The 26,345-nt window shown below is 32.4% G+C and overlaps 2 protein-coding genes across 3 annotated transcripts in view; both read left to right on the top strand.

The window, feature by feature from the left end:
• LOC148953217 (heat shock protein Hsp-16.48/Hsp-16.49-like) overlaps positions 1 to 19,280 on the top strand; it is a 39,752-nt gene extending 20,472 nt beyond the window's left edge. The window contains exons 2-3 of the mRNA XM_089088392.1: positions 16,104 to 16,229; positions 19,012 to 19,280. Coding sequence (XP_088944518.1) covers positions 16,104 to 16,229; positions 19,012 to 19,152 — 267 coding nt within the window. The 3' untranslated portion in view covers positions 19,153 to 19,280. The remainder of the gene's footprint in view (positions 1 to 16,103; positions 16,230 to 19,011) is intronic.
• A 2,668-nt stretch (positions 19,281 to 21,948) lies between these two features.
• Positions 21,949 to 26,345, top strand: part of sgl (UDP-glucose 6-dehydrogenase sgl) — a 91,080-nt gene continuing 86,683 nt past the window's right edge. For both annotated transcript variants that reach the window (XM_089088390.1, XM_089088391.1), the window contains exons 1-3: positions 21,949 to 22,106; positions 24,220 to 24,415; positions 25,393 to 25,530. In XM_089088390.1, coding sequence (XP_088944516.1) covers positions 24,245 to 24,415; positions 25,393 to 25,530 — 309 coding nt within the window. In that variant the 5' untranslated portion in view covers positions 21,949 to 22,106; positions 24,220 to 24,244. The remainder of the gene's footprint in view (positions 22,107 to 24,219; positions 24,416 to 25,392; positions 25,531 to 26,345) is intronic.

Genomic DNA, 26,345 nt, shown 5'->3' with positions numbered 1-26,345 from the left:
TTGTCAATTTTTAGCCTTTCTCGAGTTTCCACCGTCACAAGCCACCAAGAAAAGACTTCCCTCCTTCACATCTCCCCAAAAAAAGTAAGTCCCAACAAACCTGCCTTGTTATTACCACAACTATAATCAGTTTGTCTGATAGTTCATCTATGATTTTTAATACATGTACGCAGAGGGGTGCCTGTAAATTCTCTGAAATTTCTTGGCATTCCGTATTTAAATTAATCAAATATATTTTTGTTGAGACCCTGACCTCCTTCTACAGGCAAAATATCTTACACATGTGCCTGAAAAGCTGTCTTACTCGGTAACATCTACCTCCCAACTAATTCAATAAATGGAAAAGAAGGTAAAATTCTATGTAAGGTAAATGTCTGATTTAAAACTTCGAACAAGCAAAAGGAAGTTTTATAAGATACCCGACATAAAATATCGAATCAACATCTGAAAGTATTGTTGAAATTGTGCAAGTGCCAGCTGCTTGATAAGGTCCAACTTAGAGACGTTCTAAAAACGTTTCAAAAGAATTGTGTCTATTAGCGGATAGCTTCGACAGTAATTTTTTGGTAATTCTGTTTGTCCGAATATGCGCACTCATACTTGCATCATGTTTTTCTAATAAGAATTCCCACGCAAAGATTTGTAATTTTTTTAATGTGCCTACACCACCACAATTACTTTAACTGTGTGCTAAGATGTACAATACACCTTACTAAGTTTGCTCAGTAGTCTTGACATGAAATGAATTGACATGGATAAAAAAGCTCAAGGCATTTTTTCTCATAAATTCTTTTTTTTTTCAATTTTTCAAATGACAATACAAGAAAAGTGGCATTAAAAAAAATAAAAAAAAATACCAAGATCTAGGGAGAGGGGCAAAAAAGTAGATATATTGCAAATTCACCCTGACCCCATCCGTTTCCCCCAATTGACACCCCTTGGTCTTGGAAGGATATTAGTTGTTACAGGTTCATAAATAGATAACCAAGAAATAAAAGTATTCGCTTTTTCATTCAGTGCTCTATCTAAATATAATAATCGTTTCCGTTGCAAATATCGACGGATCAATATGATATAACAATTTGCCTGTTATAAAATAGGGTACTGGTGCGTTCTATAGTCACTTTTATATTTATGTACAAGGAAACCAGTCATGAAGAACCTGCCAGACGGGTTAATTGCAAGAGACTGCTATAGAGAAATGCAATGCAAAGCGTGGTTTTCATTGCGTTTACGATATTTAAACTGTTGTTTTTAGGGGTTTATGGGGGGGGGGGTAGGTACCTAGGTTAGGTTAGGTTACGTATTTAATTGGTTTTCTTTCTGGCAAAATCGTAGTCTGTTACCAAAAACGGTAGAAACTACCACTTTCCCGTGGCATAATCTTTTTGTTCACTTAAAAATGAAGCTAAAACTCTTTATTTCTGTTTGAATAAGGTCTTTCCTGGTCTTTTAAGAATGCCAGGTGCATATAATAACCTTTGGGGGGAAAAGGAAAAAACAGAAAACAAATAAACACTTATCCGTAGTTATTATTCTGTGGAAAAAATACAAAATTCTACATTTTTATAGATAGGAGCTTGACTCTTCTAGAGCAGAATTCTGTGATGTGCTGAATCTAATGATGCGATTTTCATTAAGGGTCACTTGCCTTTTTGGCGGTGTTTTCTCAGGCTCACAGCTTTTGGTGAGTAGCATAAAGGCTATTTGAATTTCATATATTTAGAATCAGAATAGATAGCTTTTCCTTTGATATATTAGTTGTTGTCAAAGTTCTTTTTTAAAATTTCGATTACTATTGGCCCGAGTCACTCCTTACTTACAGTTTCTTACCATGAACCGTTTGATAAAAAATATGATATAACTAAACTAGAATATTAGGTAACTTGTTTCTACTTTTGAATTCCAAGTTATGATATGAATTTCTGAAGTTATTCTTTTCTCATATCATTACCCAGATACAAGTAGAGATGCCATAATATCTCCTGTCCCACACCCCTGCTGCCACCTACAACTTTTTTTACATAATTTATATCTGTTTTTTGTCAGTGAGAATGAAAAAACAGGAATTTCGTACCAGTTATGGATGTTATATTGGATGATTATGTGTGTTGGTCGATTTATTTGATGTTTTTCATGGATGTCAACAGTAATTTATGGATGGTTTTATGGCTTTTGTCAGTGAGAATGGAAAAACAGGAAATTTCTCACATTTAAGTCTGTTTTATGGTTTTTGTCAGTGATAATTGAAAAACAGGAACTTTGTCACTTTTATGTATGTTTTATGGATTTTGTCAGTGAGAATGGAAAAACAGGAACTTTCTCACTTTCATAGATTATTGAGTCATTAATCAAATTGTTTCCGGGCAAGGTTAATTAATGTCTGACAGATGACATCAAGTTAATTAATGTCTGATGTATTTCCAAAGAGAATGTTTCCGGGGCAAAGTTTAGATCACACATGACAGATGATGTCGTGATTGATTGATTGACATGGAAGGGGAATTAATTTGTTGTTTATATAGAGAATTGATTCACGAAAGGGGAATTAATTTGTTGTTTATAAAGAGAACTGTTTCCGAACGAATGTTTAGATCTTAGCAATGAATTGTTTTAGCGCGGGAATCAGGTTTATTAGTAATTTGAAATGTGTCAGTGCAGAGATGCCAAACAAAAGGAACACGCTGAAATTACGTTTAGGGATTATTTGGGCGAAGTCGTTTTAGCTATTTTATGGAATTATTTCGGCGAAACAGTTAGAGACATTTTAAAAGATGATTTAAAAGATAATTTTAGAAGAGAATTTAAGGGTGAAACTCTGTGATCGTTATAATACACAAGTTGTATTTTAACAGTGTCGTGAGGTCCCCTACCCAAACCCCAACGGGTTCCGATCCCCCTACCCTAACCCCAAAGGGTTCCAATCCCCCTACCCCAACCCCGAAGGAAGCCCCCGGTACTCAAAGGTCCTCCAAGCTCCCAAAGGGCCCCCGGATCCCCAAACGCCCTCCCCGGGCCCCCAAAGGCCCTCCCCCGGTCCTCAAAGGTCCCCCAGGCTCTCAAAGGGCCCCCGGACCCCCAAAGGCCCTCCCCCAGCCCCAAAAGGTCCCCCACGCTCCCAAAGGACCAACCAGCCCTAAAGGGCCCCCCCAGACCCCCAAAGGACCCCCAGCACCCCAAAGGCCCCTGAGCCCCCATTTTTTAATACTTTTTATGGCTTTATTATATCTTTTCAGAACAAGTTGTTTTCTTAATGTCCATCCTAAACCCATTTTCCAAGTTGAAGTACCCATCCTTATCACCCACAACTTTACTATACTGATTTTTGAATGCTCCAACACCAAGCAATACTTTTCAAAGCCATTTCAGAACAAGTTCTTTTCTTAATGTCCCTCCTAAACCCATTTTACAAGTTGAAGTAGTCATCCTTTTCACCCACAACTTAGTTATAGGTATGAGTTTGAAGTTTTACCTTAGAGACTTAGCTTAGAGTTTTGGTTTGGTTTAGTTTTAGTTAAAAGTTTAGAGGTTTTTTTTTTAGCTTAGAATCTTAGCTTAGAGTTTTTGTTAGAGTTCTAGTTTAGTTTAGTTTTAGTTAAGAGTTTAGAGTTTTTAGCTTAGAGTCTTAGCTTAAAGTTTTAGTTTGGCTTAGTTTTAGTTAAAAACTTAGAGTTTTTTTTTAGCTTAGATTCTTAGCTTAGAGTTTTTGTTAGAGTTCTAGTTTAGTTTAGTTTTAGTTAAGAGTTTAGAGTTTTTAGCTTAGAGTCGTAGCTTAGAATTTTATTCAGAGTTCCAATTTAGTTACAGTTCAGAATTTAGAGTTTTAGCTTAGATTCATAGCTTATAATTTTACTTAAAGTTGTAGCTTGGTTAACTTTTAGTTAAGAGTTTTGAGTTTTAGCTTAAAGTCTTAGCTTAGAGTTTTTGTTAGAGTTGAAGTTTAGTTTAATTTTAGTTAAAAATTTGATGTTTTACCTTTGAGTTTAAGTTAGATTTCTAGTTTAGTTTAATTTTAGTTAAGAGTTTAGGGTTTTTAGCTTAGAGTCTTAGCTTAAAGTTTTAGTTTGGTTTCGTTTTATTTAAAAGTTTAGAGTTTTTTTTTTGCTTATAGTATTAGCTTATAGTTTTTGTTATAGTACTATTTTAGTGTTTTTTTAGTCAAGAGTTTAGAGTTTTTAGCTTAGAGTCTTAGTTTAGAGTTTTATTCAGAGTTCTAGTTTAGTTTAGTTTAGTTACAGTTCAGAATTTAGAGTTTTAGCTTAGAGCCATAGCTTATAATTTTACTTAAAGTTGTAGTTTGGTTAAGTTTTAGTTAAGAGTTTCGAGTTTTAGCTTAGAGTCTTAGCTCAGAGTTTTTGTTAGAGTTCTAGTTTATTTTATTTTTAGTTAAGAGTTTAGAGTTTTACCTTAGAGTCTTAGCTTAGAGTTTTAGTTAGAGTTGAAGTTTAGTTTAGTTACAGTTAAGAATTTAGAGTTTTAGCTTAGAGTCATAGCTTAGAGTTTTACTTAAAGTTTTAGTTTGGCTAAGTTTTAGTTAAGAGTTTCGAGTTTTAGCTTAGAGTCTTAGCTTAGAGTTTTTTGTTAGAGTTCTAGTTTAGTTTAATTTTTGTTAAGAGTTTGATGTTTTAGCTATGAGTTTCAGTTAGAGTTCTAGTTTAGTTTAGTTTTAGTTATGTGTTTTGTGTTTAACATTAGAGTCTTAGCTTAGAGTTCTAGCTTTGTTTAGTTTTACTTAAGAGTTTAGAGTTTTAGCTTAGAGTCTAAGCTTAAAGTGTTTGTTATAGTTCTAGTTTATTTAGTTTTAGTTAAGAGTTTAGTGTTTTTAGCATAGAGTCTTAGCTTAGAGTTTATGTTGAAGTTCTAGTATAGTTTAGTTTTAGTTTAGAGTTTTAGCGTAGAGTCTTAGCTTAGAGTTTTTCTTAGATTTGTAGTTTAGTTTAGTTTTAGTTAAGAGTTTAGAGTTTTTTTGTTAGAGTTCTAGTTTAGTTTAATTTTAGTTAAGAGTTTGATTTTTTACCTTTGAGTTTCAGTTAGAGTTCTAGTCTAGTTTACTTTTAGTTTAGAGTTTAGAGTTTTTTAGCTTAGAGTCTTAGCTTAGAGTTTTAGTTAGAGTTCTAGTTTAGTTCAGTTTTAGTTAAGAGTTTAGAATTTTAGCTTAGAGTCTTAGCTTAGAGTTTTAGTTAAAGTTCTAGTTTAGTTTAGTTTTAGTTACAGTTCAGAATTTAGAGTTTTAGCTTAGAGTCATAGCTTAGAGTTTTACTTAAAGTTATAGTTTGGTTGAGTTTTAGTTAAGAGTTTAGAGTTTTTATCTTACAGTTTTTGTGGAAGTTCTAGTTTAGTTTAGTTTTAGTTAATAGTTTAGAGTTTTAGCTTAGAGTCTTAGCTTAGAGTTTTTGTTAGAGTTGAAGTTTAGTTTAATTTTAGTTAAGAATTTGATGTGTTACCTTTGACTTTCAGTTAGAGCTTTAGTCTAGTTTACTTTTAGTTTAGAGTTTACAGTTTTTTACCTTAGAGTCTTAGCTTAGAATTTTAGTTAGATCTATAGTTTAGTTTAGTTTTATTTAAGATTTTGGAATTTTATCTCAGAGTCTTATCTTAAAGTTTTAGTTAGAGTTATAGTTTATTTAGTTTTGATTTCTATTTTAGTTTTATTATATTTAAGATTTTGGAGTTTTAACTTAGAGAATTAGCTTAGAGTTTTAGTTTAGTTTAGTTTTATTTAAGAGTTTAGAGTTTTAGCTTAGAGTCTTAGCTTAAAGTTTTTGTTAGAGTTCTAGTTTAGTTAAGTTTTAGTTAAGAGTTTTGTGTTTTACCTTAGATTCTTAGTTTAGAGTTCTAGTTAGAGTTCTATTTTAGTTTAGTTTTAGTTAAGAGTGTAGAAGTTTTTAGCTTAGAGTATTAGATTGGAGTTTTTGTTATAGATATAGTTTATTTTAGTTCTAGTTAATAGTTTAGAGTTTTTAGCTTAGAGTCTTAGCTTAGAGTTTTTGTTGACGTTTTAGTTTAGATTAGTTTCAGTTAATAGTTTAGAGTTTTAGCTTAGAGTCTTAGCTTAGAGTTTTTGTTAGAGTTCAAGTTTAGTTTAGTAATATTTAAGAGTTTAGAGTTTTAGCTTAGAGTCTTAGCTTAGAGTTTTTGTTAGAGTTCTAGTTTAGTCTAGATATAGTTAAGAGTTTGGAGTTTTACCTTAGAGACTTAGCTTAGAGTTTTAGTTTATTTTAGTTTTAGTTAAGAGTTTGGAGTTTTTAGCTTAGACTCTTAGCTTAGAGTTTTTGTTAGAGTTCTAGTTTAGTTTAGTTTTATTTAAGAGTTTTGTGTTTTAATTTAGAGTCATAGCTTAGACATTTAGTTAGAGTTCTATTTTAGTTTAGTTTTAGTTATGAGTTTAGAATTTTAGCTTAGAGTCTTAGCTTAGAGTTTTTGTTAGAGTTCTAGTTTAGTATAGTTTTAGTTAAGAGTCTTGAGTTTTAGCCTAGATTATGAGGATAGAGTTTTTGTTGAAGTTCTAGTTTAGTTTAGTAATAGTTAAGAATTTGGAGTTTTGGCTTAGAGTCTTATCTTAGAGTTTTTGTTAAAGTTGAAGTTTAGTTTACTAATATTTAATAGTTTATAGTTTTAGCTTAGAGTCTTAGCTTGGAGTTTTTGTTAAAGTTGAAGTTTAGTTTAGTAATAGTTAAGAGTTTAGAGTTTTAGCTTAGAGTCTTAGCTTAGAGTTTTAGTTTAGTATAGTTTTAGTTAAGAGTTTAGAGTTTTTTAGAATAGAGTCTTATCTAAGGAGTTTTTGTTAGAGTTCTAGTTTAGTTTAGTTATAGTTAAGAGTTTAGAGTTTTTAGCTTTGATTCTCAGCTTAGAGTTTTAGTTTAGTTTAATTTTTTTTAAGAGTTTAGAGTTTTACCATAGTCTTATCTTAGGGTTTTTTTTAGAGTTCTAGTTTAGTTTAGTTTTAGTTAAGAGTTTAGAGTTTTTAGCTTAGAGTCTTAGTTTAGAGTTTTTTGTTGCAGTTCTATTTTAGTTTATAATTTTATCTTATAATTGGAGTTTTAATTAGAGTTCTAGTTTAGTTTAGTTTTAGTTAAGAGATTCAAGTTTTAGCTTAGAGTCTTAGCTTAGAGTTTTTGTTAGAGTTCTAGTTTAGTTTAGTTTTAGTTAAGAGTTTAGAGTTTTAGCTTAGAGTCTTAGCTTAGAGTTTTTGTTAGATTCCTAGTTAAGTTTAGTTATAGTTAAGAGTTTGTAGTTTTACCTTAGAGACTTAGCTTAGAGTTTTAGTTAAGTTTAGTTTTACTTAAGAGTATAGAATTTTAGCATAGAGTCTCAGCTTAGAGTTTTTGTTAGAGTTCTAGTTTAGTGTAGTTATAGTTATGAGTTTAGTGTTTTTAGCTTAGAGTCTTAGTTTAGAGTTTTTGTTGAAGTTCTAGTTTAGTTTAGTTTTAGTATAGAGTTTTAGCTTAAACTTAGAGTTTTAATTAAAGTTCTAGTTTAGTTTAGTTATAGTTAATAGTTTAGAGTTTTTAGCTTAGAGTCTTAGCTTAGAGTTTTAGTTTAGTTTCATTTTAGTTAAGAGTTTAGAGTTTTACCATAGAGTCTTAGATTAGAGTTTTAGTTATAGTTAAAGTTTAGTTTAGTTACAGTTAAGAATTTAGATTTTTAGATTATAGTCATAGCTTAGAGTTTTACTTAAAGTTATTGCTTGGTTAAGTTTTAGTTAAGAGTTTCTAGTTTTAGCTGAGTCTTAGCTTACAGTTTTTTGTTAGAGTTCTAGTTTAGCTTAGTTTTACTTAAGAGTTTAGAGATCTACCGTAGAGTCTTAGCTTAGAGTTTTTGTTAGAGTTCTAGTTTAGTTTAACTTTAGTTAAGAATTTGATGTTTCACCTTTGAGTTTCAGTTAGAGTTCTAGTTTAGTTTACTTTTAGTTAAGAGTTTAGTGTTTTACCCTAGAGTCTTAGCATAGAGTTTTAGTTAGAGTTCTAGTTTAGTTTAGTTTTTGTTAAGAGTTTAGAATTTTAGCTTAGAGTCTTAGCTTAGAGTTTTTGTTAGAGTTCTAGTTTAGTTTAATTTTAGTTAAGAATTTGATGTTTTACCTTTGAGTTTCAGTTAGAGTTCTAGTTTAGTTTACTTTTAGTTAAGAGTTTAGTGTTGTACCTTAGAGTCTTAGCTTAGAGTTTTAGTTAGAGTTCTCGTTTAGTTTAGTTTTAGTTAAGAGTTTAGAATTTTAGCTTAGAGTCTTAGCTTAGAGTTTTTGTTAGAGTTCTAGTTTATTTTAGTTTTAGTTAAGAGTTTAGAGTTTTGGGCTTAGAGTCTTTTGCTTAGAGTTTCTGTTGAAGTTCTAGTTTAGTTTAGGTTTAGTTAATAGTTTAGAGTTTTATCTTAGACTCGTAGCTTAGAGTTTTTGTTAGAGTTCTAGTTTAGTTTAGATATAGTTAAGCGTCTGGAGTTTTACCTTTGAGACTTAGCTTAGAGTTTTAGTTTAGTTTAGTTTTAGTTAAGAGTTTAGAGTTTTAGCTTAGTCTTAGCTTAGAGTTATAGTTAGAGCTGAATTTTAGTTTAGTTATAGTTAAGAGTTTATAGTTTTTAGCTTAGAGTCGTAGTTTAGAGTCTTTGTTAGAGTTCTAGTTTAGTTTACTTAAGAGTTTAGAGTTTTATCATATAATCATAGCTTAGAGTTTTTGTTGAAGTTTTAGTTTAGTTTAGTTTTAGTTAAGAGTTTAGAGTTTTTTAGTTTAGAGTCCTAGCTTAGAGTTTTTGTTAGAGTTCTAGTTTAGTTTAGTTTTAGTTAAGAGTTTGGTGTTTTACCTTAGAGTTATAGCTTAGAGTTTTAGTTAGAGTTCTAGTTTAGTTTAGTTTTAGTTAAGAGTTTAGAATTTTAGCTTAGTGTCTTATATTAGAGTTTTTGTTAGAGTTATAGTTTAGTTTATTTTTAGTTAAGAGTTTAGAGTTTTTATCTTATAGTCTTATCTTAGAGTTTTTGTTGAAGTTCTAGTTTAGTTTAGTTTCATTTAAGAGTTTATAGTTTTAGCTTAGAGTCTTAGATTAGAGTTTTTGTTAGAGTTTTAGTTTAGTTTAGTTTTAGTTAAGAGTTTTGAGTTTTACCTTAAAGTCTTCGATTAGAGTTTTAGGTAGGGTTGAAGTTTCGTTTAGTTTAGTTATAGTTAAGAGTTTATAGTTTTATCTTAGAGTCTTAGCTTAGAGTTTTAGTTAGAGTTATTGTTTATTTTAGTTTTACTTAAGAGTTATAGCTTAGAGGTTTAGCCTAGAGTCTTAGCTTAGAGATTTAGTTAGAGTTGAAGTTTAGTCCAAACTAGCATAACCACAAAATTACACAATATTGCATAGAAATACCAAAACCATAGGTTAGATTAGGTTAAGTTAGGTTAGAGGGTAGGTTTCTCCACGTTTAAGTTAGGTTAGATTAGGTTAGCTTATCATGAGCGCTCATGATAAGCTAACCTAATCTAACCTAACTTAAACGTGGAGAAACCTAACCTCTAACCTAACTCGAAATCTTAACCAAACTATAACTTTAAGTAAAACTCTAAGCTATGACTCTAAGCTAAAAATCTAAATTATTAACTGTAACTAAACTAAACTTTAACTCTAACTAAAACTCTAAGCTAAGACTCTATGGTAAAACTCTAAACTCTAAACTAAAACTAAATTAAACTAGAACTCTAAATAATACTAAGATAAGACTCTAAGCTAAAAACTCTAAACTCTTAACTAAAACTAAACTAAACTAGAACTATAATTAAAACTATAAGTCTAAGATAAAACTATATACTAAAACTAAACTAAACTAGAACTTCGACAAAAACTCTGAACTAAGACTCTAAGCTAAAAACACTAAACTCTTAACTATAACTACACTAAACTAGAACTCAAACAAAAACTCTAAGCTGAAACTCTAAGCTAAAATTCTATACTCTTAAGTAAAACTAAACTTAACAAAAACTCTAAGCTAAGTCTCTAAGTTAAAAATTCAAACTATTAACTATAACTAAACTTAACTAGTAATCTAACAAAAAATCTAAGCTAAGACTCTAAGCTAAAACTCTAAACTCTTAACTAAAACTAAACTAAACTAGAACTCTAGCAAACACTCTAAGCTAAGACTCTAAGCTAACACTGTAAACTCTTAATTAAAACTAAACTAAACTAGAACTCTAATTAAAACTTCAAGTCTAAGCTAAAACTCTAAACTAAACTAGAACTGCAAAAAAAAACTCTAAACTAAGACTCTAAGCTAAAAACTCTAAACTCTTAACTAAAACTAAACTAAACTAGAACTCTATAAAAAAACCTACGATAAGACTCTATGGTAAAACTCTAAACTCTTAAAAAAAATTAAACTAAACTAAAACTCTAAGCTAAGAATCTAAGCTAAAAACTAAACTCTTAACTATAACTAAAACTTAACTAGAACTCTAACAAAAAATCCTTAGCTAAGACTCTAAGCTAAGACAGTCTAAAATAATAACTAAAACTAACCAAAACAGAACCTATAATCTAAGACAATATTCAAAAAATAAAAAATCTTAACTATAAATAAAATAAAAAACAACCCTAATTAGAAATCTAAGCTAAGACTATAAGCTAAAACTAAAATCTTAACTATTACTAAAATAAACTATAACTTAAACACAAAATCTAATCTAAGAATCTAAGCTAAAACTCTAAAATCTTAACTATAACTAAACTAAACTATAACTTCGACAAAAACTATGCTAAGACTCTAAGATAAAAACTCTAAACTCTTAACTAAAACTAAACTAAACTAGAACTCTAACAAAAACTCTAAGCTAAGACTCTAAGATAAAATTCTAAACTCATAACTAAAACTAAACTAAACTAGAACTCTAACTAAATGTATAAGCTATGACTCTAATGTAAAACACCAAACTCTTAACTAAAACTAAACTAAACTAAAACTCTAACAAAAACTCTAAGCTAAGACTCTAAGCTAAAAACTCCAAACTCTTAACTAAAGTTAAACTAAACTAAAACTCTAAGCTAAGTCTCTAATGTAAAACTCCAAACTCTTAACTATATCTAAACTAAACTAGAACTCTAACAAAAACACTAAGCTAAGACTCTAAGCTAAAACTCTAAACTCCTTACTATTACTAAACTAAACTGCAAGTCTAACAAAAACTATAATCTAAGACTCTAAGCTAAAACTCTAAACTATTAACTAAAACTAATCTAAACTAAAACTTCAACAAAAACTCTAAGCTAAGACTCTAAGATAAAAACTCTAAATTCTTAACTAAAACTAAAAAAAACTATAACTCTAACAAAAACTCTAATCTAAGACTCTAAGATAAAAAATTCTAAACTCTTAAATAAAAATAAACTAGACTAGAACTCTAAATAAAACTCTAAACTAAGAATCTAAGTTAAAAGACCAAACTCTTAACTAAAACTAAACTAAACTAGAACTCTAACAAAAACTCTAAGCTAAGACTCTAAGCTAAAAAACTCTAAACTCTTAACTAAAACTAAACTAAACTAAAACTCTATGCTAAGTCTCTAAGGTAAAACTCCAAACTCTTAACTATATGTAAACTAAACTAGAACTCAAAACTAAAATAAACTAGAACTCTAACAAAAACTCTAAGCTAAGACTCTGAGCTAAAATTCTAAACTCTTAAATAAAACTAAACTAAACTAGAACTCTAACTAAAACTTTAAGCTAAGACTCTAAGCTAAAAAACTCTAACTCTTAACTAAAACTAAACTAAACTAAAACTCTAACTGAAACTAAAAGGTAAAACATCAAATTCTTAACTAAAATTAAACTAAACTTCAACTCTAACAAAAACTCTAAGCTAAGACTCTAAGCTAAAACTCTAAACTATTAACTAAAACTAAACTAAACTAGAACTTCAACAAAAACTGTAAGCTAAAAACTCTAAACTCTTAACTAAAACTTAACCAAACTATAACTTTAAGTAAAACTCTAAGCTATGACTGTACACTAAAACTCTAAATTCTGAACTGTAACTAAAACTAAACTAAACTAGAACTCTGACTAAAACTCTACGCTAAGACTCTATGGTAAACTCTAAACTCTTAACTAAAACTACACTAAATTAGAACTCTAACTGAAACTCAAAGGTAAAAAAATCAAACTCTTAACTAAAATAAAACTAAACTAGAACTCTAACAAAAAAAGTCTAAACTCTTAACTAAAACTAAACTAAACTTCAACTCTAACAAAAACTCTAAGCTAAGACTCTACGCTAAAACTCTAAACTAAAACTAAACTATACTAGAACTTCAACATAAACTCTAAGCTAAGACTCTAAGCTAAGACTCTAATCTAAAACTCTAAACTCTTAACTAAAACTAAAATAAACTAGAACTCTAACAAAAACTCTAAGCTTAGACTATAAGATAAAACTCTAAACTCTTAAATAAAACTAAACTAAACTAGAACTTTAAGCTAGTACTCTAAGTTAAAACATCAAACTCATAACTAAAATTAAACTAAACTAGAACTCTAACTGAAACTCAAAGGTAAAACATCAAACTCTTAGCTAAAATTAAACTAAACTAGAACTCTAACAAAAAAACTCTAAGCTAAGACTCTAAGCTAAAACTCGAAAATCTTAACAAAAAATTAGCCAAAATAAAACTTTTAGTAAAACTCTATGCTATTACTCTAAGAACAAACTAAAAATTCTTAACTATAGCTAAACTAAACTTCAACTCTAACTAAAACTCTAAGCTAGGACTCTAAGGTAAAACTCTAAACTCTTAACTAAAACTAAACTAAACTAGAACTCTAACAAAAAGTCTGAGCTAAGACTCTAAACTAAAACTCGAAACTCTTAACTAACACTTAACCAAGCTACAACTTTAAGTAAAATTATAAGCTATGGCTCTAAGCTAAAACTCTAAATTCTGAACTGTAACTAAACTAAACTAAACTAGAACTCTGAATAAAACTCTAAACTAAGACTCTAAGCTAAAAACTCTAAACTCTTAACTAAAACTAAACTAAACTATAACTCTAAAAAAAACTATAACCTAAGACTAAAATAAAAAAAAAAACTATAAAATTTTAAATAAAAATAAACCAAACTAAAACTTTAATCTAATACTCTAAGATAAAAACTCTAAAATCTTAAATAAAAATAAACTAAACTAGAAATCTAACTGAAAATCAAAGGTAAAACATCGAATTCTTAACTAAAATTAAACTAAACTTCAACTCTAACAAAAACTCTAAGCTAAGATTCTAAGCTAAAACTCAAAACTCTTAACTAAAACTTGACCAAACTAGAACTTTAAGTAAAATTATAAGCTATGACTCTAAGCTAAAACTCTAAATTCTGAGCTGTAACTAAACTAAACTAAATTAGAACTCTGAATAAAACTCTAAGCTACGACTCTAAGCTAAAAACTCTAAACTCTTAACTAAAACTAAACTACATTAGAACTCTAACAAAAACTCTAAGCTAAGACTAAGCTAAAAAAAAACTCTAAACTTTTAACTAAAACTAAACCAAACTAAAACTTTAAGCTAAGACTCTAAGCTAAAAAATCTAAAGTCTTAACTAAAACTAAACTAAACTAGAACTCTAACAAAAACTCTAAGCTAAGAGTCTAAGCTAAAAAAAACTCTAAACTTTTAACTAAAACTAAACCAAACTAAAACTCTAAGCTAAGTCTCTAAGGTAAAACTTCAAACTCATACCTATAACTAAGTTGTGGGTGAAAATGTTGGCTACTTCAACTTGTAAAATGGGTTTAGGAGGGATATTAAGAAAAGAACTTGTTCTGAAATGGCTTTGAAAAGTATTGCTTGATGTTGGAGCATTCAAAATCAGTATAGTAAAGTTGTGTGTGTAAAGGATGGGTACTTTAACTTGGTAAATGGGTTTAGGAGGGAGATTAAGAAAAGAACTTGTTCTGAAATGCCATTGAAAAGTATTATTTGGTGTTGGATCATTCAAAAAGCAGTACAGTAAAGTTGTGGGTGAAAAGGATGGGTACTTCAATTTGTAAAATGGGTTTAGGATGGACATTAAGAAAATAACTTGTTCTGAAAAGATATAATAAAGCCATAAAAAGTATTAAAAAATGGGGGCTCAGGGGCCTTTGGGGTGCTGGGGGTCCTTTCGGGGTCTGGGGGGGCCTTTAGGGCTGGGTGGTCCTTTGGGAGCTTGGGGGACCTTGGGGGACCGGGGGAGGGCCTTTGGGGGTCCGGGGGCCCTTTGGGAGCCTGGGGGACCTTTGAGGACCGGGGGAGGGCCTTTGGGGGCCCTGGGAGGGCGTTTGGGGATCCGGGGGCCCTTTGGGAGCTTGGGGGACCTTTGAGTACCGGGGGCTTCCTTCGGGGTTGGGGTAGGGGGATTGAAACCCTTTGGGGTTGGGGTAGGGGGATCGGAACCCTTTGGGGTTGGGGTAGGGGACCTCACGACACTGTTAAAATACAACTTGTGTATTATAATGACCACAGAGTTTCACCCTTAAATTCTCTTCTAAAATCATCTTTTAAATCATCTTTTAAAATGTCTCTAACTTTTTCGCCGAAATAATTCCATAAAATGGCTAAAACAGCTTCGCCCAAATAATCCCTAAACGTAATTTCAGCGTGTTCCGTTTGTTTGGCATCTCTGTGCTGACACATTTCAAATTACTAAGAAACCTGATTCCCGCGCTAAAACAATTCATCGCTAAGATCTAAACATTCGCTCGGAGACAGTTCTCTTTAGAAACAACAAATTAATTCCCCTTTCGTGAATCAATTCTCTTTATAAACTACAAATTAATTCCCCTTTCATGTCAATCAATCAATCACGACATCATCTGTCATGTGTGATCTAAACTTTGCCCCGGAAACATTCTCTTTGGAAATACATGAAAGACATTAATTAACTTGACGTCATCTGTCAGACATTAATTAACTTTGCCCGGAAACAATTTGATTAAAGACTCAATAATCCATGAAAGTGAGAAAGTTCCTGTTATTCCACTCTCAGTGACAAAAACTATAAAACATAAATAAATGTAAGACATTTCCTGTTTTTTCATTCTCACCGACAAAAACCATAAAACATACATCGAAGTTAGAAAGTTCCTGCTTTTCAATTCTCACTGCCAAAAGCCATAAGAACGTCCATCAATTACTGTTGAAATCCATGAAAAACCTCAAATAAATTTACCCACACACATAACCATCCAAGAAAACATCCATAAATGTGAGAAAATTCCTGTTTTTTCATTCTCACTGACAACAAACAGACATAAAATATGTAAAAAAAAGTTGCAGGTGGCAGCCGGGGTGAGGGACAGGAGATATTATGGCATCTCTACTGATACATTGACTTCAGGTTTGTCAACAAAATAATAACCTACAAGTAGGCTAGCGAATTTAGTCAACGCAAATCATACAAAAACATCCTTAAAACCGCTATTTTTCTGCTTTAAAAAACATCCTAAATTGCCTGTGTTCCTACTGTGTTCAAAAATAATACATCGGATTGTGTTTTCAGTAAAGAGCTTTTTTTTCAAATATAGGAAATAACATGTCATTTTATTGTATATATTAAATATCAAACATTGCAAATATTAAATACGTAACCCAACCTAACTTAGGTACCTCCCCCCCCCCCTAAACCCCCCAAAAAAACAGTTCAAATATAGTTCCCAGAGTGAGAAACCCCTGAATACTTGTTTATACAACATCAGATAGCGTCAAATCTTTGCTTTTGTCGAGTGGATGCCTCGGGTTTTCGTGACTATTTTTTAGAAGTGTCCATATAATGGGAAAGTACCTTAAATAGATTTTTTCATTTCTTTATGCTTGCTGTCTAATCAAGAGGTTTTTGTGATAAAGAATTGGAATTGCTTATTCTATAAGTAGCATATGGAAAAACGTTCCAGTTTTATATGAACTGACAGAGCTATGAAATATCGATTAAACAGACACATTTTATTTTAGCTTAGAACTATAGATGGGATAAATGTCAGTGTGCATTTAATTTTCGTTGAATCCTACTCTGTTGACCTTACTTGGCTGATATCCATTGTCATACGAAATCAAGATTTATTTTTTACAGCTTAAATGTAAGGAATTGAAGGTTTGATTTTAATTTCAGATTGACCTAATGGACAGAAACCTGAGAGTAACTGGAAAGTGTGAGCAGAAGACATCTGATGGCTGTAGAATGTATCATGAAACTCAAAGAGAGTACCTTCTCCCCGAAAATTTAAACCTTAATGAGGTTAGTTTATGCTTAGACTTACGCAATGAATAGCACATTTACTGTCTCAATCAATACAAAAATTCACGGTAGTATGAATCAACAACTGGTTTAATTTTCGCTACAACTTAACCCGTTTGTTATCCAACCCTGATAACTCAGAACGTAAGAACGACCATGCTCAACTTGATGTTGGAGTAATGTTCTAAACAACATTAGAATATCATTATGACGGAGAGAGGGGGGTGGACTGGGATCGTGGATATATAACCAGGGAGCCTCCAGGTCTAGGAAGGGTTTGACACGGATGTGTTTAAAATTTTGCATTGTTCAAAAATAACGGAAGACTCAAAGAAGATAAAAGTGTAAATTGTACAATGTTTTCATGTCTCGTGACTGCTGCCCATTCATGGATCATTTGGAGAATGATTTAAATGATCAGATGAATGTCCGAAACCAAAAATTTAAGAACGCCATGGGCAAAAGTTGGTGCAAATTGGATCTAAACATGGAAAGGGGTTATACTTCTCTTTTATCAAAGAAGATGTACTTTCCTATGGACTAACAAACAAAAGTCGGAACCTCATCCCAGGAGGTAAAATAAGGAGGTCAAAATCGGTTGAATTTTTTGTTTAAATTCATTTCTGGGGCCGACCAAAGTTTTCAGGTCAAAAAGGTAGCCTGTTGTTAATTGTATCTTTTATTGTTCGTATTTCATCAGTAGGTCATAAGATTTAATTGAAAGAAGTTGTTTTTCGCGTATATATAAGTAGGGGTCCGACGCTCGGCAAGCGGTAGGCTTGTATATATTTCACTCTCTAATTACATATTATCATAATTATCACGTTGTTCTTTAGGTCTAAGTCATGAGGTGTCAAATCGGAAATTTCTATTTAATTAATAAATTCTGGCGTGAATTCAATTCTTCGTTTGTGTTAATGCACCAAAGAATCAACCATTTTGTAGGATTTGTGTTTTTCTGAAACTCGTTGTGATTCTTACTCTTTGTTTCTCTTGTAACCATATGTTTCATTTACGATTCGCTATGATCATCCTTTTTACCACAGATCTCGTTGTCCATAATTTTTATTTCATAGTGACAGATTCGTTGTGATGCTTGTTGTCGTATGTCTTCTAGCCGCAGATCTCGTTTGCGCTTCATTTTCGTGCATCATTACCTCAGAAATATTTCTATGTCTTTCACTTCAGCTGTTCTGATTCGTTCGAAATCATGCGGAATCCTACATGATGTCAAAGATACAAAAAAAAATTATTTCCCAGCTTTTCCCCAGTCGTTGTAATTTTGCTTTAATTACGTTGTTATATGATGCAAAAACACTCAGTGCAATAACAGTTCCACTACTTATTTCTAAATTACATTAGGCAGGGGGCCGCTCAGACACCCCAGAACATCATAGGATTGCATATTAGTGCTTATAAAGGTGTTCCAAGCATATACCTACACCTTAGCTAACGCTTTTTTACATTAGAGACATATCTCTAATTTCGTGACATATCTCTAATTTAGAGACATATCTCTAATTTAGAGATATGTCACGTCAACCTAGCGTGCCGAACATGTTCCCCCCCTCAACAGGGTCTTCTAGGCTCAAGGCTCTAGGCAGGCATGCCTTTCCAAAAACTAACCTGACAAGTATGTGTCCAATAAGAGAGTCATTCATACTCCTGCCATTTACCCGTGCCCCAGCCATTTAAACATTTGCCTCTCAATTACTTGGACTATATGTCTTGGCTTTTCTCTGTCTACAATTACCCAGCCCAGTCTTGATGCAACCGATTGCCCAAAATACTTGATAAATTCAATTCAAAATCAACGGACTCGATCAAAATCAACATCTAAATTACACGTGAATTCAATTTCTCCTAGCTGTTTATCCTTTACAGATGCTAAAATAACATGTTCCTTGTTCTATTGTAATTTCTGAAAATTCTAAATTACGCAATAGACTAGCTGTCGTGTTATTCTTGTTTTATGTCACATTTTCGTTTGCAATTTAATGTGGTATTTGCTGCTTCAGATTCCATACCGCTTTCTTTAGCTGTTCAGAGTCTTTTTTCAGCTTGTGTAATTTTTACGTTTCATAGATACTAAAAATTAATTCCTCCTTGTTGTTCACCTTTCACAAACTCACACACGCTAAACTAATTCATTCCTTCATTCTGTTGTAACTTTGTGTTGTCTCCTAACTGACGAGTTAATTTTACAAAATTATATTTTGAAGATCATTGTGATTTTTGGTGTTTTTTTAACTAGTTTCCTCTTTTTTTAACTAGTTTCCTCAAACTTGTGTTGTTTTTTAAGACCAGTAAATTCCAGGGCGCCTACTTTCAAATGGACCTGTTTTCAAGAAAAAAATGTATAAATACATACATACATACGCAGTTGCTCATTGAAAGGTAGTAGATGTATGTATGCTGTTTAGTTATATTTTTATTGATAAAATTAACATAGCATTTTAAAAATATAATCATTTGAAAATATCTATAATCCTGCTGAAGTGATACAATTTAAAAATTTCACCCAATTTTCTAAATTTTTATCACAGCTGAGTTTAATATTTACTGTATAGTTTTTAAATGCTATAAAATAGGATATTAAAAATATCTTTGAGGAACTTTACTCTGTCCTATAAAATCATTTGATGCAGCATCATTACTTTTCAAATACTAAAAATGCCAGGTGATGATTGTAGACATGGAAATAAAAGTTATAAGGTCATACCGGTAAAACTTCAACAATTTGGAAGTAATCTTTTAATTTACCACACATTTGTCTTTCTAGTTAAAATCGGCCTTCACTGACAGTGGTTATCTAACTATTGAAGCACCCATGACCGAAGGAATGAAGCCTAAAGAAATCCCTATCAACCGCGGGGCGCAGCAAATTGAAAGTGAATCAAAAGAAAGCAAACGGGAGGACTGATATTCCTAGACTATACAAACATGGATTCACTGATTTCTTAATTTAGAATACCTGTTTATTGTGATGATTTACTTTGTATTTTGTTTTATATTTTAGTATTTTTGAAAAATGTATGTAGATTGAACGGCTGTAAGTAGTACAAGAGCCTTGTAGGCATAACATAGACCTAAAAAAAGTGATTTTTTCTGCAATTCTCTTCCATTTTCACGCTTTAAAAAATGACGGCGAGAGCTTTGTTTGAAGGTTGCACACACGCAATACTATGTACTCAGCAACTAGAAAGAAAGAGACAAGGGTTTGCATACACTTTTGTGCTCTAAGCTTCTTAATATACACCCCAAATCTCAGTTTCACGACCATTTACATTGTTGCAAACTGAATTGGGACCTTTGGAGAAGCAGGGCCCAGGAACAATCAATTCAATTCTTGAGCAATGAATTCATAGCAATAATTCTTATTAGGTAGAAAATCTTAAATGCGGCACAATGGCTTAGTTTTAGATGAAGTAGACCAAAATGTTTCTAAGTAGACACAAAAGACTACGAAGGTTACCTTAGTTTTGTGTATATGAGCTGTTAAAATTTATAAAACCTGACAGCTTACACGATTCAAAATTTTCTATTTCTTTTAAGTTTTGCAAACGAGTTCCAGAAATTAAACATTCATAAGCAGTTTACTGTATGTTTCCGCCGTCCCAAAAAAAAAAAAACCTCTGTAAAAATTTTACTAGTACTTAATGCCTTTTCATGAGTTATGAAAGAAATTTGCAAAATTCTTTTCGGCTTGTTTTTTTTTTTTAAAGAAAAGCTCATCAAATACAATCAGAAACATTGATCAATTAATGTGAACCTTGACTAAACGGGACGAATAACGTGCTCTTTGGACGTACCCTATAAGTTATCTTTTTTAACGTCCCTTGGCCGCTTTGGCGTGGAAAGTCTAATAAAGACACAGTTAATTAAGAGTGAAATCCTTTACCAGTTCAAAACGTTCTTAGGGAAAAGATCTGCTGAAATATGATCATAGAATTCTCAAAATTTGAAGATTGGAAATAACCTATCATGAAAATTTTGTGCCTAAGAACACTTTTGAAGCATAAGGTACACTTCCCTCTTCCCTCCCTGCGTGAAAACATCCAATGACCCTCCCGTAAAAGAGGATGCAAGATTATACAATATTATATAGCCATCAGCACTACTGGGTAAATGGTTTAAAATAATCTCTAATTTTGCATGGACTGCATATATGTTTAGGGGCAACTGAGTCATTGATTCCAGTAAGACCTCTGAAACTGGAAGGCACTATAAATATCCTAATTGTTATCGGTTTTTCTTGTCTTAGTAGAGGCCGAAATTCTGGTCCTACAGCAAAAAATAACAGAAGTTAGCAACTTATTGTCGCAAGATGTTTTTTGTTGCTTAAAAAGGAAACTAGAACCACAACATTACGTTTAAATGAGCCCATTCCTTCTATTTTATGACAACTGCTTTGACGCGAAGACCATTAGGAAAAAAACTGTCATCTAAGATCATCTTTCTTGGATTTAGATTAAAAACACGTTAATAAAAGCGGTGAGTGAAGTTAAAACGAACTTAAATTACCCATTATATGACAGGAGGTTCTAACCCCACTTTTTACGCTAATTTTTCAACATGTTTTAGGTACTAATCACGCTATTGATAAATCAAGGAGGCACACTTGTGCCTCTATAAAGAGGCGACCCACCACAATGTTAAGCGGTTTCAGGTCCTAGAGGTCGCAGAGAGACGACGGTAATCGCATTTTCTAGCCCAAGCTCAAAATAAGAAACTTGCAAAATATTCCCCTTCAACTTTCTCTTCTTGGTGTAATCGGGGCTGGAAATTTGAACCCTCCAACCGGAGCCTTCATTTGAAGTTTTTCGATCGTGATGAAGTTAAGAAGTTCAGCTATCCTATGGTCCGAGATCGTTTCCTCAAAATTTCAGCTCTATCCACTTACTCCTTCCCTGTTTTCCAAAAACCAAATATAGCCACATAAACTTCATCTCGTTCTTTTTTCTTATCCACGTCTACGGGCCACAGTTGGCAACTGATCCGGGTGAATGAGGACTCATTCGAATCAGAATACGACCTGTTAGGGCCTTTTGATATTTTCAGACTGAAAAAATTATCCCCCGAATTTAAAGTTCCCCCGAATCCCCGAAGGAGTTAAAGATGGCTGTGCCCTCCTCAACGCCTCGCTCTTTACGCTAAAGTTTTTATTGTTTAAAAAAAAGTTTTGTGAGAAAGTCAAACTTTAGCATAAAGAGCGAGGCGTTGAGGAGGGCACAGCCCCTTTCATATACGGAATAATTTCTGTTCGTTTTAAGATTTAATGTCGCTCCTTACTTTCAGTTCAAAAAACTTTTTTTTTATTTAAAGGCTGCGAAAGCGGAAGGTTCGGGGAATGGCAGCCCCCCAACTGTGCTTTATAATCCGTCTACGTTATAAGGCTTGACCTTGTAACTCAGTTTCTTTAACTCTTTAGAAAATGTAGTTTTTTTTCAAATGTATTAACAAATCCACATAAATACTGTCCAATCTAGCTGCATGATCCAATTTTCGCATCGCAGAAAATGCTAGTACCGCGAAAAACCCAATTTTTTTTTTTTCTTCCTCGCATAACTACACATAGTCAGGTATGACCTTTCGCCTTGGACGACATGAAGCGGAAATTGCGAACAACGCAAAGTGTGTAGAGATTTTGTTCTACCTGTGACAAGACACAAGAGTGACAACCTACGGCAACCCTGTCTGAGGTTAATGACCCTGATGGGCATGGCACAAATTTTAAAAAGGTTGTAACTGTACTTGACAAAAAAAACGAACCTGCAGTATGTTCTAGTTTCTAGTGCTGTCATTGAATAGATCAATTCCTTTTAAGGTATCTTCACTAGTCTTCCCGTCTCAGTTTTTGAAGCCTGCAGGTTTAGGGTAAGTGCATGACTAGAATTTGGGGATAGCCTATTTATTTGCTATGCTTGGAGATTTGTTTAGCTAAGTCTAGCCAAAGCCTAGGAGAAAGAAAATCTGAAGAATGGCTAGTCTATAAGCCTACATCTCAGATTAGAGTGAGGGAAGATGTTCCAAGGTCCTGTCTGTTCTTATAGGCCTTTTCTGGCAAACAAATTATTGATTGACAATTGCAAGAACAGATTTGTTTATCAACAATTGTTGATCAACCAACTGTACAGCCTATATACCTGTGTTGGTGTCAATCTTGTTAAAATTTGTTTAGCCTACCCATAAAATGGATTGATGATGACAAAATCAATAAAAGAATAGGAAGCATATAATTATAGGCTATATAGCCTATTTGGGTAAATATTTACCAAATCATATTATTGAGTTACAAAAAAAGTGAATATACCACTTGATGCCTTTTTTATGCTCTTTACAAATATAATAATGATTTTTGTTGGAAATGAATTTTAGCCCCCACCCCTATATTTACCAATTCAGGGTATATATTTGCACATTAGGGGGGCAGGGGAAAGTTTAAACTTACCTCTCATTTACATCAGAAATAAAATTACCCCTGTCCCCCAATACACCATTCCCTGAAATAAGGGTGCTTTTATCCCCTGAATAAGTTCTCAGGGAAGCTAGGGGAATGGGGGCCTGAAATACACACAGCAAAATATCAGGAAATAATTTTCAGCTCTACTAGGGTTTATAGCCCCCTTTCCCCTTTCCCTGTGAAGTTAAAAATATTTGTTTGATCTTAAATTTAGACTTTTTCTGAAAAAAGGAAATTTATCCAGCCTTCAACACCCTTAGATCATGTTTCTGCAAGAAGAAGTTCAATGGGATCTTTTTCTTGGAATATTAGGTAGGCAGTAGGCTCAAGACAAATCAGAGTCAACTCTAAGTTTATAATGTCTTCAGAAGGCTTTTCCAAGTTGGAATGGCTTGGTTAGAGAAGAACAAAGGTCATATTCCATTGGGGAACAGGTTGTGTTGCAATGTTCAGGAGTGACCCAACCTTGTAATAAGTTTTGACTGCTGAAAGAGGAATGTGAGGGTTTTGGGTTACAAGAGTTTCCAAGAAAATATTTCATCGTCTTTCCTTCTATACCCTACTAGGCTAGAATAAGAAGCTTGAGTTTATTGAGTTGTTGTTCACATGTCAGATATGGGATGGTAGTGGAGAGTTTAGTGGTAAACCTCTAAAAATTTTTGGAGGGGTTTGTCAGCAAAAAAAATGTAGAGGGGAACTAACATCCCATGTACTATATATGTAACTGGAGCAAGGAATAGTCTTTTGATAACAAGTTCTTTTTTGAGGCAATAGTCCATGTGATAGCTGCTAGGGCTGAATTTTTTTTGGCCACCTAGTGATGATATAAACCTTCTGAAACAAAACACAGTATGTAGAACATATTTTTGACTGCTGCCACTGACCCTGCGCTCTCAAAACCTCTAAAAGTTAATTTTATTTGCTAACATTTTATCTAGAATACTAATCACATGTATACATCTAAGAACACTGAACCAAACTACTAACCTCACTTCCAAACTTAACCACAGTGATATTCTTCTTGTACATAGTAGGCCTACTTATCCCTTTAATGTGCTTTTATGGTGTATCATGCAAGGAATGGACCTTTACTAAAGATTTTCTATGAGCCAAAGCAAATGTCTAGTCATAATCTATAAAAATGTGGGATGCAAAGGGTCTGTTGATTCAGAAACTTCTCAATTAGAAATTTCTGGGTCAGGATTTTGTCAAAGCATCCTCTCCTCTTCATAAAAACACAATATTCTTCACCAGCTATTACCCTGTAGATCCTATCCTATTGGATATGATTGATATAAATTTATATTGGATATAAGTTTATCCTATTGGTCAGATGAAAGCAAATTTAACAAGTTCAAACTCAACAAGGAATGTTTTCCCCGAAATTATCTCATTCCTGAAGAATAAGTTATTTATGTGTAATCCCCCTTCCCCCTTATGTAGATATATCACTTAAGTAGTCTACTGTGTGATACTGTCAAATAATGTTTTGTTTTAGCTTTAATAATGGCTTTTTCCTTTTTTCAGCTTGTAAAATAGGTAGAATTACACAATGAAGGCATATCCAAAAATTTCCAAGATCTGTTGTATTGGTGCTGGTTATGTTGGAGGACCCACTTGTACTGTAATTGCCTCAAAATGCACAGATATTAGTGTTACAATTGTGGATATTAATGAATCAAGAATTGCGCAATGGAATTCAGACTCTTTACCTATTTTTGAGGTAGGATAATTCAGTAGTTATATGCAAGGTTAAAATTGTGACTATAAAAAAAGAGTATTTTTGCCAATTCTTTAACTGAATTGAAGGCTCTAAAAAGAAACCTGTATCCAAAAGAAGACAGGATGCAAATCCAATGTTTCATGATTATATAAAGAAAAATGTAAGTAATTTGGAAATATGTTAAAGTAGTGAAGTAGCCTATTAAAATCAAACTTAGTGAGGTAATATTTTTGAATAGATAATGGTCTACTGACCTGATTTTTAGCTTTTATCTGTATATAGACTGAGAGGCAAAATAATACTGCAATAGTAGTTCAGTTTGCTAGTTTGGACATTTTTGCCATGCATGTCAAACTCTTCAATTGAATCCACATTTTTCTTGAATTCTTTTTTCAAAATTTCTTAAATGCTTTGTAAGAAATGATGTTTAATATTGGTATACATAATTGGCTTGGGAGGACAGCTGGGTGGGAGGGGTTCTAGGTTCCTGATACCCCCTTCCCCTTGTTCAGAGTACTCTAGTTGTTCAAAGAAGTTTCCTATATGCTACAGACAAACCTTGGTATTTCCTAATAGTTTATTAAGAAAGTTTTATAGTTGAAATTTGTTGTTGAACTAAAAAGTAGAAATTTTATAAAAGAAATGTCCAAAAATTGCAAATTTGCTTCTTATCAATTGAAAATTTAGGACATACCTTTTTTGTTCAACAAATTTGTATAATTATAGGGGAGAACTAAAAAAAGGAAGGCAACCCCCCCCCCCCCCCCGTCCCGAATCCCCTCAGATAAAACAACCAAAATTTTCAGTCTTAGCTCCCACCTCATTCACATTTGTTTAGTTCCTCTGAATAGGCTATGGTATCTATTTTTCTGCAAGAGAAATGAAAATGTTTCTACCTATTTAATGTTTTGACATACAGCTTTTGTTTTTTGTTTTTCAATTTGCCAGAGGAAGTGCTTTTTTTCTTTTTTTTTTAGCCAGGACTTGAGGAGATAGTGAAGTCACGGAGAGGCCAAAACTTGTTTTTCTCTACAGATATCTTAAAAGCTGTTAAGGAAGCTGACTTAATCTTTATTTCTGTCAACACCCCAACTAAGAACTTCGGAGTTGGAAAGGTACTTACTTTTTTTTTCTTTTTTTTTCCAAGTTATACTGGTGGGCTTGCTTTGATGGATAGTTATTTGTTAAATTTTTGTGTCTGATTAATTAACAATGGCCACACAAGACTGGATCAGAATGGAGTCTCTGTAGTAAGCATATGTGAAGTTAGGTGGCTGAAAAGAAAATGCACATAGTTTACTACTTCTATGGCAACTTGCTTCTGTGTTGCAGTAAAACCTGTGTCAATAAAAAAATTAACAAACAGGGAAATTTTTCTGCTGAATTGACAAAATGGTTGCTGTAGCTTATACTGTAAAGATTTTGTATTGATGGTAGGTATCAATATAATTAAACTGCTCAATAGACAAAAAAAAAATTACACTGATGAAACAGAATGAATACAAACATTAACTAAAGAATTGTAAAATGTATATTTTAACTGAAGAAATTGTTTTGCTTAAAATTAGATGCTAAAACATCCTTTTGTGTATGGTGAAGAGAAACTGCTTGGCTGTCATAATAGTAGGCGTTCTTGTGCAACTCAGATATTAACAATGAAGATACAATTCCCAATATATTGGTAATCAAAACCTGTGATTCGTTTCTTATAGAATTAGAATTGGTAATTTATTTGAGGCGAGAGTACTTACATTATGCCCTGCCAAAATCACAGTATTCTACTACTTAGATGACATTCCCACTGGAACAAAACATTTTTGCAGAAGAATTTTTCAAGGTTTACAACAAAAGAGAAGGCTATTGCAACTTTTTCAAATTTTGTTTCCCAGAAAATAGGAAATCCTGTTTTAGTATTTGAATGGGGTGGTAT

The sequence above is a fragment of the Artemia sp. Qi Xiang Cuo genome, chromosome 4 (assembly GCF_049724085.1).
Source record: "Artemia sp. Qi Xiang Cuo chromosome 4, ASM4972408v1, whole genome shotgun sequence".
Classification (NCBI taxonomy): domain Eukaryota; kingdom Metazoa; phylum Arthropoda; class Branchiopoda; order Anostraca; family Artemiidae; genus Artemia; species Artemia sp. Qi Xiang Cuo.
The sequence above is the reverse complement of the archived record's forward strand: the minus strand, read 5'-3'. Positions and strand labels throughout refer to the sequence as shown.